Source organism: Galeopterus variegatus, unplaced genomic scaffold (assembly GCF_000696425.1).
Source record: "Galeopterus variegatus unplaced genomic scaffold, G_variegatus-3.0.2 Scaffold1005, whole genome shotgun sequence".
NCBI classification, from domain to species: Eukaryota; Metazoa; Chordata; class Mammalia; order Dermoptera; family Cynocephalidae; genus Galeopterus; species Galeopterus variegatus.
Genome location: NW_007727116.1, coordinates 385,709 through 399,272, shown reverse-complemented (window position 1 = coordinate 399,272; position 13,564 = coordinate 385,709). Strand labels below are relative to the sequence as shown.

General features: G+C 34.3%; 1 protein-coding gene across 1 annotated transcript in view; it reads left to right on the top strand.

Annotated features, from left to right (window-relative positions):
* The window catches only part of TNKS (tankyrase, TRF1-interacting ankyrin-related ADP-ribose polymerase), a 246,637-nt gene that overhangs the window by 132,279 nt on the left and 100,794 nt on the right, over nt 1-13,564 (top strand). The window contains exons 4-5 of the mRNA XM_008574165.1: nt 11,821-11,857; nt 12,623-12,698. Of these exons, the coding sequence (XP_008572387.1) occupies nt 11,821-11,857; nt 12,623-12,698 (113 nt within the window). The remainder of the gene's footprint in view (nt 1-11,820; nt 11,858-12,622; nt 12,699-13,564) is intronic.

Genomic DNA, 13,564 nt, shown 5'->3' with positions numbered 1-13,564 from the left:
CTCAGCCAGTGAGCGGGAACCGGTCTGTATGTGGGATCCGAACCCTCGGGCGGGAGCGCCGCCGCGCTTCCCAAGCGGCGCACTATCCAGTGCGCCACTGGGCTGGCCCATAAGCCCTTATTGTTTTAAATGCCATTCATTGATTAGTTCTTTTTTGAATTAGCTCATTTATTCATTTAACAAATATACATTCACTGGCTATAATATGCCAAGCAAAATAGAGCAGTAGTACCATAAATCTTGACTCAGTAGGAAAAAAGGTAATGGAATAAGAGCTAGAACTCCAAAGAATGGTACCAAACTCACAGAATATCTTATTTATTTAGCAGGCTGCAGTGCAAAGCTGTTGCAGATAGAAATATATCACCCATGTCAACATCATCTGTCAGGTATATTGCGGAAAAATGCTTGAGAACTATTTTTAGGAGATAACAGAGTTAAGCATTATGTTCTTAAAGCTTTTAGGGATTTACCATTGTTGCGGGGGGAAGCTATGTGTGTCTGTATATGGCTGTGTAAATAAAAGATTTAGATCAGAGAAATGATAGTTCCTAACCTTTTTTGGATCATGGATGACTAAGTAGCAACAAAGGTATCTTTAGACCCATTCCCTAGGGAGAAGATACTTTGCATATTTGAACATACACTTAATTTTTGCTTACAGTTATAGAATGTTTACAGACTCATTGAATTTTATGAAATTACCAGAGGTTAAGAACTTCTGACTTAACACTCACTGGTTTTAAATATAGTCTTAGAACAGTCTTGCCAAGATAAACTAGTTTGATATCCTTATTTTATACATGATTGAGTTAAGACTCAGAACAGGCAAATAACTGGCCTAAAATTATAAAACTATGTAGTGGCAAAACCAGGACTGGAATCTGTTCCCTTTGACAGTATTTTTGATGGGAATGATATGGAGTGATTTTATGAAGGAAGTCATTTATAAGCTTGGACATACATTTTGGGGCAGGATTTTAACAAGTGGGGATGGACTGGAAGTTAGATAATTATCAACATGAACAAAGGAATTCAGGGAAATTCAAAGTGTGTATTTGAGGAAATGTGAGAGATGTAGAGTTTATAATATGTGTTGGGAAGGTGAGGTGGAATGGGGAACATTGAATAATAAATTTAAAAAAAAATTCCATCCATATTTTTAAAGGATTTTGAATGTCAGGCTGTGGAATTGGACATTATTTTGTAGGCATAGGAACGGGGAGTCAAATTTATTTTATTCTATTCTGATGATTATTTCGAGCAGGGAGCAAGCTAATTAAAGCAAAAATGAATGTGGTAACTCTGAATTAAGAGCTAGAGACATTAGGGTTTATTTACGGGACTGTTGTAGGGGGATGGTGAGAGGAAAATGTACATAAGTAAATGGTGACAGTAAGAATTCAAAGAATTCCAAGTAGAGAGAAGGCATTAATTGTATCACAGTGTAACAGTGCTTGTAATTTGATATGTTAGCTTAATGTTTGACTGGCGATATCATTTTACATAGCTATAAATTAATGGTAAAATTGAAAATATTTACACTGATATTTAGATTAATACTTTATAAAACAGTGCTCACTAACTTTATTTAGTTAAAATTGAACAGTTTTTGATTCTTATACTGCCAGTTTTAACATCATGACATTTTTTGGTTTTAACTTGCACCTTTTTACTTTGATCTACTTTCCATATTTTGTTTAGTTGAGAAAGATGTATTGAGGTTGTTTATTATGATTTCAGAAAAATATGCAGGAAAGATTTATAGGTTGAGTAAATGAAGGGAGCATATTTGTGTTTTTTGAAAAATTATTTTGTGAACAATTTTGCTTTAGGAAATTGTTTAAAGTCTAAGTCAGGAGAACATTTTTATTTGAAGTAGCAAACAGGAGAAATGGAAGGAGGACGTGTTCAATTTCGGATAATCTTAAAATTATCTTATTGGGATGCATTTACCCATATAGAGAGCACAAAGCAACATATCAGCTGTACATTTTAATTTTTTTTTCCCCCCTTTTTTTCTTTTTTCGTGACCGGCAACGGATCGCAACCCTCAGTGTCGCGCCCGTACCGGACCGGGACCGGCCACGGGATCGCAACCCCCGGTGTTGCTCCCGCACCTCACTCAGCCAGTGAGCGGGAACCGGTCTGTATGTGGGATCCGAACCCTCGGCGGGAGCGCCGCCGTGCTTCCCAAGCGGCACACTGTAGCAGTGCGCCACCGGGCCGGCCCTGTACATTTTAATTTTCTTATCGGGAATATATTTAACCTCATCCATTAGTATCAATTTTATTGTGTAGTTCCTTTTTACTTTAAATACCTAGCAAAAAGGACAGCAACATTTTTATCTGAAACGTGTATAAGGCAATCTTATATTAATAATAAATTTTAGTCATCCCTGTTGTCTTTGTGTGTGCCAATATAAATTTATTTGCCTATTTACCACTTCTGAGAGTATAGAAATTAGATTTATGTAATTTTCAATGCTTGGTATTTTGGGTGGATGATAATTCAGAACTTCCTTATTCCTCTTATTTTTTAGAAAGCTGCTTAGATTAACCTATGATATATATCACTTCATGCATACAGCCTTACTATGTTTGGACACTGATGGTAACATTAGTTTGTTTTTCCAGGGTTAGGCTTTAGTTTATACATTATCTATAACTTTACTGTAGAATTTGCCTGTAAGAAATGTTTACCAACATTTCTAAACATACATGGAATGCCATGAACCAAAGATAGAAAATACTGTTTTCTCCTTGTTGAAACAAAACAAAACAGACCACAGAACATGTGAGAAATGAAGAATTAAAAGATGTGCAAATTAGTTCAGGTAAGGTGAATTGCCCCCATAAGAGGCAAGGTTGGGATTTCCAGCTGTGAGTTTGTGGCAGGACTGTCATATATCTCAGTAGTTAACTTTTTCTCTTTTCTTATTCTTTTGTATAGATGACAAGTCCATATTTCAGAACTGTGAATTTTTCAGAGATTAAAAAAGACATGGTTTGGCAGTTTCTTACAAAGTTAAACATATGCTTGCGATACAATCCAACATCCCCACTGCTAGATATTGACCCAAGAGAAATGAAGTCTTAAGTCCATACAAAAATTCTATCTGTGAATGTGTATTAATCCATTTTATGTTGCTATAACAGAATACCCAAGACTGGGTAATTTATAAGGAACAGTTTTATTTGGCTTATGATTCTGGAACAGCTGCATCTAGTGTGGGCCTCAGGCTGCTTCTACTCATAGAGGAAAACAGGGGGAGGAGGGTACAAGCAGATAACATGGCGAGAGGAAGCAAGAGAGAGAGAAGGTAGGTACCAGGATCCTTTAAACAACCAGCTCTCACAGGAACTAATAGAAAACTCACTCACTGTCCCATGCCCCAGGGAGAGCATTAATCCATTCATGAGGGATCTGCCCCCATGACTCAAACAGCTCTCAACACTGCTGTACTGGGGATCACATTTCCACATGAGTTCTGGGAGGACACCACATCCAAACTCCATCAGAATATTTGTAGTAGCTTTGTTCATAATCACCAAAAGCTAGAAACAGCTCATATGTCTATCAACTGGTGAATGGATAAGCAAGTCGAGGTATATCCATATAATGGAATATTACTTAACAGTAGAAAGGAACAAACTGCTGATATGTCCAGCAATGTGGATGAACCTCAAAAACATTTATAAATGTACTAAGTAAAAGAAGGTAGACTCAAAATTTTATATATTCTATGATTCTATTTATGTAACATTCTACAAAATAAAACTATAGGGACAGAAATCAGATCAGTGGTCGCCATGGAATGGGGTTGGGGTAGGAGATTAATTTCAGAAGGGCCCGTGGAAACTTTTTGGGGTGATAGAAATGTTCTCTATCTTGAGGGTAGTGGTCACACAATACACTTCTACACTGTATAATTTTGTCAAAATTCACAGAACCGGGCATCTAGAAAGGGTGAATTTAACTATATATAAATTATACCTCAATAAATAAAAGACAGTACATCTACCATATATAACAAAACTTACTTAGTGGAGTCTGGGACTGTACTCTGGAACATTAAGATTTTTGTAATGAAATATATAATAGCTATGTACACTGAGTGGGTTTTGCAGCCAAATGAGTTTTTAGAGCTTTTTGGATTTTGGATTTGCAAATAAGGGAGTGTGGATTGATGATGATGAAAAAAGGACCACTGATGTAAAACAAAATATAGAACAATTGCTGAACTGTTTTGGGTCAAATAGGGAATTCACTTTTCCAAACCTTTTTTTTTTTTTTTTTTTTTTTGGCAGCTGGCCTGTAGGGTTTCTGAACCCAAGCCACTTTTTTGAAGCAAACATTGTGATAGTAAAAAATTTAATGTCCTGCTTTTCCCAGCTGCTATCCTCCATTAGCACAGATAGTGCATGGCTTAAGTAACAGTGGGGGTTCTGAGCTCCCAGACTCGGTACATGGCACTGTAATCTGCCTTCTTGTAATGAGTTCCCTTCTTCCTTCCTTCCTCCCTCCCTTCTTGTCTTCCTTTTAATGTATCGAAAGATTTTTTCCTCTGCAGTGTGGTCTAAAAAGGTTGTTTTATTTTAAAGTACAGGCACACTTTGCAGAATGTCTCATTGCTTAACAACTTCCTAGAGGAACACCTCTCTTAGCTTTTAATATCCAACTTTAAAGAATGTATATTTCTATTATAAAACCTTTTTTTGGCCAGTGTGTATTTATATTTATGTCCCAAATTTTGATATGTTTTTAACAACGAAAAAATTTTAGAGAAAAGTCTTGAGTTTCATTTCAAATATAATTGACAGCATGTCAGAAACGGGTATGAATGATTTGAAAGCCTGCTAAGTATCAGTAAATAGGATGTGTATGTTAGATGTTGTTGGGACTAAGAGGCTGTATTACTGCATATGAAGTAACTGGATGTTAACAACCATATTTATTGATTGCATTATAAGTTTTTGCAGAACCTTTATTTGTGAGCATTATTTTGTATTTTCGAAGTGTTTTAGGACATTGGTTAAGTTTTTTGTGTTGACATGTGTAATATTGTGAAAATACATATTTGGTCTTCATCCCTGTCTCCTGACATACGACTCCTGAAATCCTTTGAATCTCTAAAATGATGTGATGAGTCTTTTTGTATGCTAATGGTGGCTGGCAGCCCCTGGGTAACTTCAGGATGGATGCTGGTCACAGGAAAGACCAAGATGGGACTAAACTTCCCCCAGCCTCCAGGAAGAGGACAGGGGATGAAAGTTAAGTTGGTCACCAGTGGCCAATGATTTAATCAATCATGCCTATGTAATGAAACCTCCATAAAAACCCAAGAGCACAGCGTTTGGAGAACTTCTGGATGGCTGGACATGTGGAAGTTCCTGGAGGGTGGCGCACCTGGAGAGGGCATGGGAGCTCCGTGCCCCTTCCCCTATACCTCACCCTATGCATGTCTCATAAGTATATGTTTTCCTGAGTTCTGTGGGCTGCTTAAGCAAATTAATCGAACCCAAGGAGGGAACCCCAATTTATAGCCAGTAGGTCAGAAGTTCCAGAGGCCCGGACTTGCAAGTGACATCTAAAGTGGGGGGCAGTCTTGCAGACTGAGCCCTTAACCTGTGGGATCTGACATTATCTTCAGGTAGATTGTGTCTGAATTGAATTAGAGGACACCTAGCTGGTGTTTGCTGGAAAATTGCTTTCTTGCTTGCTGGTGGGGAGAAGTCCCCACACATTTGGTCACAGAAATCATAAGATGGTTTTCTGTGTCATTGATTGTTGTGTTGAGCAAGAGTATAGGAAACACACTAAACTGTTTTTCCCACTCCTCACAACATATAATATATTACATTTTTTATGATTTAAGTATTTTGATACAGGATAAATATAGTTGTATTTGGGAGCCTTTTTTACCTTTGAAAATTTGTTTGCAGCTGTCCTGTAGTGGGTGGGGCATCTGCATTTTCCTAAAGAATTGGAGAACTCTTCTCAAATAATAATCCTCTCGGTTTACATCTAGTTACATACTTAAGTGAACTTTTTTTCTTTTTTTAGAAAAAATCTTACAACGAAATAGAAATGTGTATAATTAAAGATCAGAATTTTTAAAAAATTATTTTCTTCTGAAAGAGCTTGTTTTCATTTTAAAGCATTACCAAAAGTTTAGAATTGTTAATAGAGTTGCTAGTACAGGATGGGTAAAATCGCTTTACTGCTTACTCAACAATTCCTAGGTACCACTTTTTATAGCAGGTTAGTAGGGAATTATGTTTTTCCTTAAAGCCTGTTTAGAGCGACATTCACACCATCTTAGAAAAACTTCTAACCAATGTTGTGAGACTAATATTCAGGACGAGAATTTCAGAGCTGAACCTTTAGAAATCATTTAACCCCCTCATTTTACAGATAATGATAAAATGAAAGCTCCCTGCAGGGGATTTAGCCAGGATCATATAAGTAGATCAATAGTTGAGCTAGAACTTAGTCCAGATCTTTTATCATTCATTCAGTCCAGTATTTTTCCCTGTACTTTATGGTGATGAAGTAGTTGTTTGGTATTCAGGAGGGGAAAGAAAAAAAGCTTGTCATAGAGTTTTGGCAGTAACAATTTAAAGAATAAGAAGAATATAGAAAGTACCTTATTAGGGTAAAATTAAATACTCATTAAAAATACATTAAAAAGTTGCATGGTCCACTGAAAGTTTCAACTGTTTTAATGTTCTTTCTGTACCCTCCAGTATGGTAGGCACTAGCTACATGTGCCTATTGAATACCTGAAATATGGCTAATGCTGCTGAGGAACAGAATTTTTAATTTTGTTATTTTAATTTATTTAAATATAAGTAACCATGTGGGAGGTGGGTGGCTACTGTATTGGACAGCGTAGCTTAGAGATTACATTCGTAATAAGCACACTTGATGTCTACTGTTAGGTAGTTAATAAGGTTAAAATTGTAGGAAACAATAGAAAGAAAGAGGATCTCTACCAGGAAAATACTCTATTCAAGTCTAGAATTGGAAGGTCCCAAATTATTGTGTGTTTAAAATGGAAGTGCAGTGTTTAGTTTGACCATGATTCTAGACTTAACTGATGGAATAGACTTCGAAGCCAGTATCAGAATGATTGGAAAGATTTGAAAGCATTCAAAAGTAGGAAGAAGGCATTGAGAGCTCTGATAACGTCATAATTTTTCCCATTTACCTGAAAATATTAATGTAAGGTCCTAGAGAGAAAAAAATAATTTAAGTATTCCTGGGGCCCATGTTTATATATTGTAGAATGTCAGCCTGTCTGAAAATTGCTTTTGGTGGAAGACCTAACTATAACTTCTTGAGATTAGACTATTTCTTGGTGTTTTAGCTAAATTCTTTACATAAACACATAATAGGATTTTCAAATCTAAGTATTTATTTTATTCCCTACGTAAGCTCAGGTTAGCTACAGCAATCAGTTTGTCTCTTATTTTGCTGATATCGTGATGAGAAAAATATATCAGAATTATCAATTCACGGTACTACTTAGCACTCAGGAACATAAGAGTTCCTACACTTACCTGATAATTGAGATTCTTGACTGAAGTTTTTACGTAGTTCTTCCTTTGAAGAGCTAATAAGATACATAATAAGTTCAGGAATTGAAGTATGCATGCTAGGGGAAATGCAAAGTACATTGATCATTTGAATAGATCTGGAATGAATTTTCTTCCTGTTCCCTGAGCCCGTAGAGCCATGTTTACAAGCTCATTTGAAAGTTCAGATTCTTTGAAAAGTAATTTCAGTGGAAAATTTTGGCTTGTTATATCGGTTATGTTTAACCTGTTTAAAGCTAGTAATTGTCATTGTTTTTAAAATTGATTTATTGCTATTATTATTTTGTTTCTCTTCTCTTTTGCTTATATCACTTCTTCTGAAGTTCAGATCTGGCTAGTTTTTGCTCACATATTAGACTAGTTCAGGGCCTGACATGTAGTGGATAATACTCTCAGTGATACCTTAAACATTCCATTTAACTGCCTTAGCACCAGTTTTATGAACTATAAATGAATGTGTTGCAGGCAGTCCCTTAGGAGAGCGATTCTGAAATTGGGGTTGAGGTGATGCAGAGAAGGGTTACTTTCAACTGACATCCTCCTCATTTCATGTAATGTGAGGTGTTATTGATAGGTATATATTATGCATGGTTTGAAAGTAGAAAAAAGAGATACCAGAGTTCTTTTTTAGTCCCTTATTGCTTTGTAATCTTTCCATCTCCACAGAACCAAATGACTCATTTTTACAAAACTAAGTCTACTTTTATATTGTCTTGCTGAAAAAAGGGGCAAAAGCCCCATAAAATGTTGAAATTGAGATAAGTCAACAATCATGACTTCTATTTATTGATGTAAGTTTTTAAAATTTTTATTCAAAAAGTAATTTTGCCTTTAAGTGAAAGAGAAGTTGTTTCTGACTACCTCAGAGAAAGAGAAAGAGGAGTTTTATTTTTAACTTTTATTCTGATAATAAAGCTCTTTACCATATTAACTTTGTGTGTGTGCGTGTGCACATGTGTGCATGTGTATCTTTACATATATCATTATTAGTTATTTGACTAATAAAAACGGTTCAGATTTTGGAGAGTAAACTTTGTGGTTTGCTAATTTTTTTATTCCACTTACTTTATTCTAATAAAAAAAATATTTTAACCTGTCTGTTTTCTCCATCTCTGGCTGCTATTATCTTGACTATAATTGCTTAGTTTCCTTTCTGGCTGATCTATTGCTACTTTTTATCTGGATGCTATAAAAGAATATGAATGCTCCATTAGAGTACCACAGTCTCAGCCAGATTATTTTCAGATTCTCAGCTAAAATGAAACAACTGGCGGTTTGGCTAAGTAGCTCAGATTTGTTGTCAGAGTGTGTGAGTGGCTCTAAATTCATTATGTTAGTTGTTCCTGGGAGGTAACATTTGAAAAATAGCTTCAACTGTTTATGGATTGTGGTCCTTGGGCACCAGATAGTGGATGCTGGAATGTATTGCAGAAAAGTTGATTAAACTACTAGAGTCTCTAAAAGTAAGTGTAGAAAGTCATTTATAATATCCGTGTCTGACTCTGTTGGATACACTTTTATATCTCCCTTTCAAAGCTTTGGTTTATTATCAGCTTATCCAGGAAGGAATAACATTTTCGCAAAAATGTGCCTTTTGGTGAAAACATCAATAAGCTATGCTTGATGAGAAGTTTATATAGATAGACTGATTTGAACTTTGAGGATCTCAAATACTTTGCAGTTTTATCACCTAGCTTATTGGAATCATGTTTCACTATGACTTAAATTTCAGTAGTAGCTACTTTCGGTTCACAATTTTAATGGTCTTTACCATATGTAAGGGAATTTATACTTATTCTAAAATATAAGTTGAATTTATATTTTATATTTCAGAATTTAGTTTTTGTTTTTTCTTCTCTCTCTCTCTCTCTCTTCATTTTTGGCCATTTTCTTTCCCAACGAAAGTTTACTAGAGTGTGGAAATTTTTTATGTAATAACAAAACTCGGAGATCTTTAAACATACTTTGCGCTTTCCTTGTTAAAATATTTCAGTATTTTCTCATTGCTTTTAAAATAAAACTCAAACTTCTCAGCTTGGAAAGTCATTTGTGTTCTTTTATTTCTTCTCTGCTTTATCCTTACCCATTCCCCTTGTGAGTGTCCTTTGTTTCGGGTTTATAGAGCTACCATTTCCCTTCTCATTTCTTTTACTGTGGCTGCTTCCTTCTCTCCCACCCGTCTCTTCCTGGACTCACCTGTTCTTCCTTCAAAACTCTGCTCAAGTTCCCCCTCCTCCAAGAGGGCTTCTTTGAACCACAGCTACGCTGCCTTTTATTAATCCCATTTAGACTTGCCAGTAAGTAAGCTCATTATAGCATTTTATAAGATTTTTTTCATACTTTACTGTAATCATTTGTTTACTTGTCTGTCTCCTTTAATAGAGTAATATTCCTTGATGTCAGAATCTGGCATATAGGCCTTTCTAACAAACATTTGGTGACTGACTGATTTAATAACTTTAATAAATATATTCCATAATTTGATTTACTTTGATCTTGGTTCTTCAGACATTTGAGGGTATGTATGGGTTATGCCGTTTTTCTCACAAGGAGCTTTTAAAGTTGGCCCTCTAATTACCCTATTGCTACCTAAAATGTTTAATGAAGGTAAGCCATTGGCTTTGGGAAGACAAGAGCTTTATTGGCTAGAGGATGTAATAATATGACTTTTACCCTGTCAATTAGTTAAAGGATCTGAAAGACAAATTATGGGAAATACCAACTCTGTGATCATGAAATTATGCATTCTAGCTTATTAATGTGTATTGTTGAACCTACGACTTTATTGGTGAATAGAATTTTCTTAGGAGAGAATAAATATTTAACAACTTTTTCTTTATTTGAAATATCTCGTTACAGTTTTTAGATTTTAACCTGATATTAATTCAAAAGATAAGACAAAGTTAAAGCTAAAGAATGGGTTATAGAATTTAAACATGCTTGGTGGTCCTGAGGTGTCTTTATAATATTTATGTCAATATTCTGCTTTTGTAGCAAAATACTCATAGAAGCAAAATGTAAATAAGTCCATATTTACAAATAAGATTTTTTAAAATAAATTTATTTTATAATAGAATTATAAAATTTTCACTTAATCCAAAATTTTATTCTTATGTGTATACTTAATATTTGCTTTCATGATTAATTGCTAAGACACTTTGTATAATTATTTCTTTAGTGATATGCTAAGTTGAGTCAGTATATTACACTGCATCATAGTCCTGGTTGATCTTTTTATTTATTGAATGAACAAACGCTGTATTATTAAAATTCCTTTTCCTTCCATTGAGCTTGCAAAAGAAACTTGTTTGTTAGATCTTGAATACCCTAAGAAATTTGTTATGGAAGGTTTTAAATTATATTTCTACTTCAGTCTTTGACAACATTTTAAAAATCCATTGTGAAAAAATAGAATAGGGAAAATTTACCCATTTTGCTATAGTTGGATATCTGCTCGTTCTCAGAGACCGCCAACCTCCTTTAAAAATATATTTTTAAGATTTATTGTTTGTTAAAATTTGGTATTGAATTTGTGTAAAGTATAAACATTACAGCATATTAGAACATTATTGCCATTTAAGAATGCATTCACTGTTTTGGTTTTGGGAGCGCTGTCTCAAGAGGTTCATAGCATTTGGTACGTAGTTCACGTATTTCTAGTCTACAGACCTTCCCTATCAAGGCAAAGGCTTCGTGGTTCTGATATTTGCATTTTCTACTGCTATAAAGCTCTACAATGGTAATTAATGTTTTTTTAAAAACTTTCCATGTTATTACAAATAAAACTGAGCTTTTTGATGACTAGTAATTTGTACCTTTAAAGAGCCACATTATTTTGCTTTTGTTTCAGAATGTATTATGCTTCACAAGTATACTGTGACAGCCTGAATAGAAAAGGGGGGAGGGGACATTGTCTTCAGCTGGCATGCTTATCAGAGGGAATGTGTTTCTGGACACAAGATTTAGCATTCATTGGTTGTCTGAAGAAAGCTATTTCATCTGAGGATTGGACAAGAAGCTGCGTCAATTTGCTGCCCGTCTCCAAGGCACTGGCGATGCTGCCTTCACAGGCTGGCTAACGTCACGGCTCCATCACCCAGCGGGGTGTGGACTCTCTTTTTCTGTTCTTCTCTGTTTAATTCTCTATTTGCTGCCTACTGCATTTCTTAATCTGTGTTCTGCCAAATGCTAACAGCATGATATTTTGCAATCATCTAGGTGAATACAAGAAAGACGAACTCCTAGAAGCTGCTAGGTAAGTGATTTCATTCATTTAAGTGAGTATAATGCATTTAAGGGAGAAAGGGGGAGGCCAGGTGGAGGGCTATAAAAATTATAACATGTTATATTGTCTTGTTTGGATTTTATGCAATAATGCAGATAAGACCTTATACTAAATCTTTGTGTACTTTATTTTACATGGTTAATGCATAATAATGATACAGTCTTTCAATATGGTGATGATTATAAGGTTAATTTTATTTGGAACATTTCTTAAGGTGCCTGCAAACCTTAGTTACTCAGCTTTTCAAATGATGTTCTTGGAGTATTTAAATGCCTATATTTTAATTTTCTTCTAAAGATTTTTCTAGTAAAGCTTGAATAAGAGGCATAAAGTAAATGTTAAGATCCTATATCCTTTTTTGTTGTTTTTCTTGGTCATTTATAATTTAATTGATTAGCTCTTTACAGTATTTTGTATGTATTTTTTAACTCCAGTGTTTTAGATTATTTATCACACTTAAGTTTGTTTGTAATTAAGAAGATGACTTTATGCAGATAAATAAAACAAAAATGTAGAAAGCTGCATTATCCAAATATACCACTCTATAATGGTTAACAAGACTTAATTAGAAATATATTAATTGAATTGAATATTACAAAAAAGATTTATTATGATCCATATTAAAGAAACCAAAGCAAACATATATTATTTTCCAGTCTCTTGTGAAAAAATATCTATAAATATTCATAAGAAGCTCTATAATTTTATAGGAATTGACTTACTACCTTTTTATAGGAGTGGTAATGAAGAAAAACTAATGGCTTTATTGACTCCTCTAAATGTGAATTGCCATGCAAGTGATGGGCGAAAGGTAAGTTATTTAAAATACAATCCCTTTCAATAATTTCTTTTTGCTTTTGCAACAAAATTTTTTCAAGTTGGCACATATATATGTGTGTGTATATATATACATATATATATATCTCACATGTATATCCATACATATTTTTACTGGCATCTTTTCCCTGTAAAATGAAATGCTACTATATATCTGTTATTGGCAGTTGTGAAATATTCAGAGCTGGTGAAGCATGGTTCTTAAGTAAGGCTTTTCTCTTAAATGTCAGGCACTGAAAGTTGTTTGTTACATGGAACTGCAGCTTTGTCAGTGATTAAAATTATAACATCGTATATTATTTTCTGTGTATGATAATGGAAATTAGAAATATTTGTCCTATTTACCCATCTTTATTAGGACATTTGCATTTCTGATTTCTTATTTGGCAAAAGAAGATTTGTTTGCCAAGTACCAACACTTTCTCCACTAAAGCTGAGAAAATGCTGTTAATGAGTTTTTTTAGATCTGTGTAACAGCCCTAGTAATTTGTTATTATTTTTATTGGCTAAGTTTTAATTGTGGTATATTGAAAGGAAATACATTAAAACAGGAATATTCTGCATTAATATACAGTTGTCATAAATATAATATATAAAATGTATAACTAGCAGCTTCATTATCTGCTTTGTGTTCTTGCTGAATATAGATTGAAATGTAATCCTTTATAGCTTTTGGTAATTGACTGCAAAGTTTTGCAGTGATTTACCTAATGGACATTGAAAAATAAAGCACCGTCTACTGTAAAATTTTTTTTTAAATGACTCTTAATTTTTATGTTAAAGGATGGCTTTTATATTTTAAAAATCTAAAATATTTTCAAAGATACACCACAAATATTG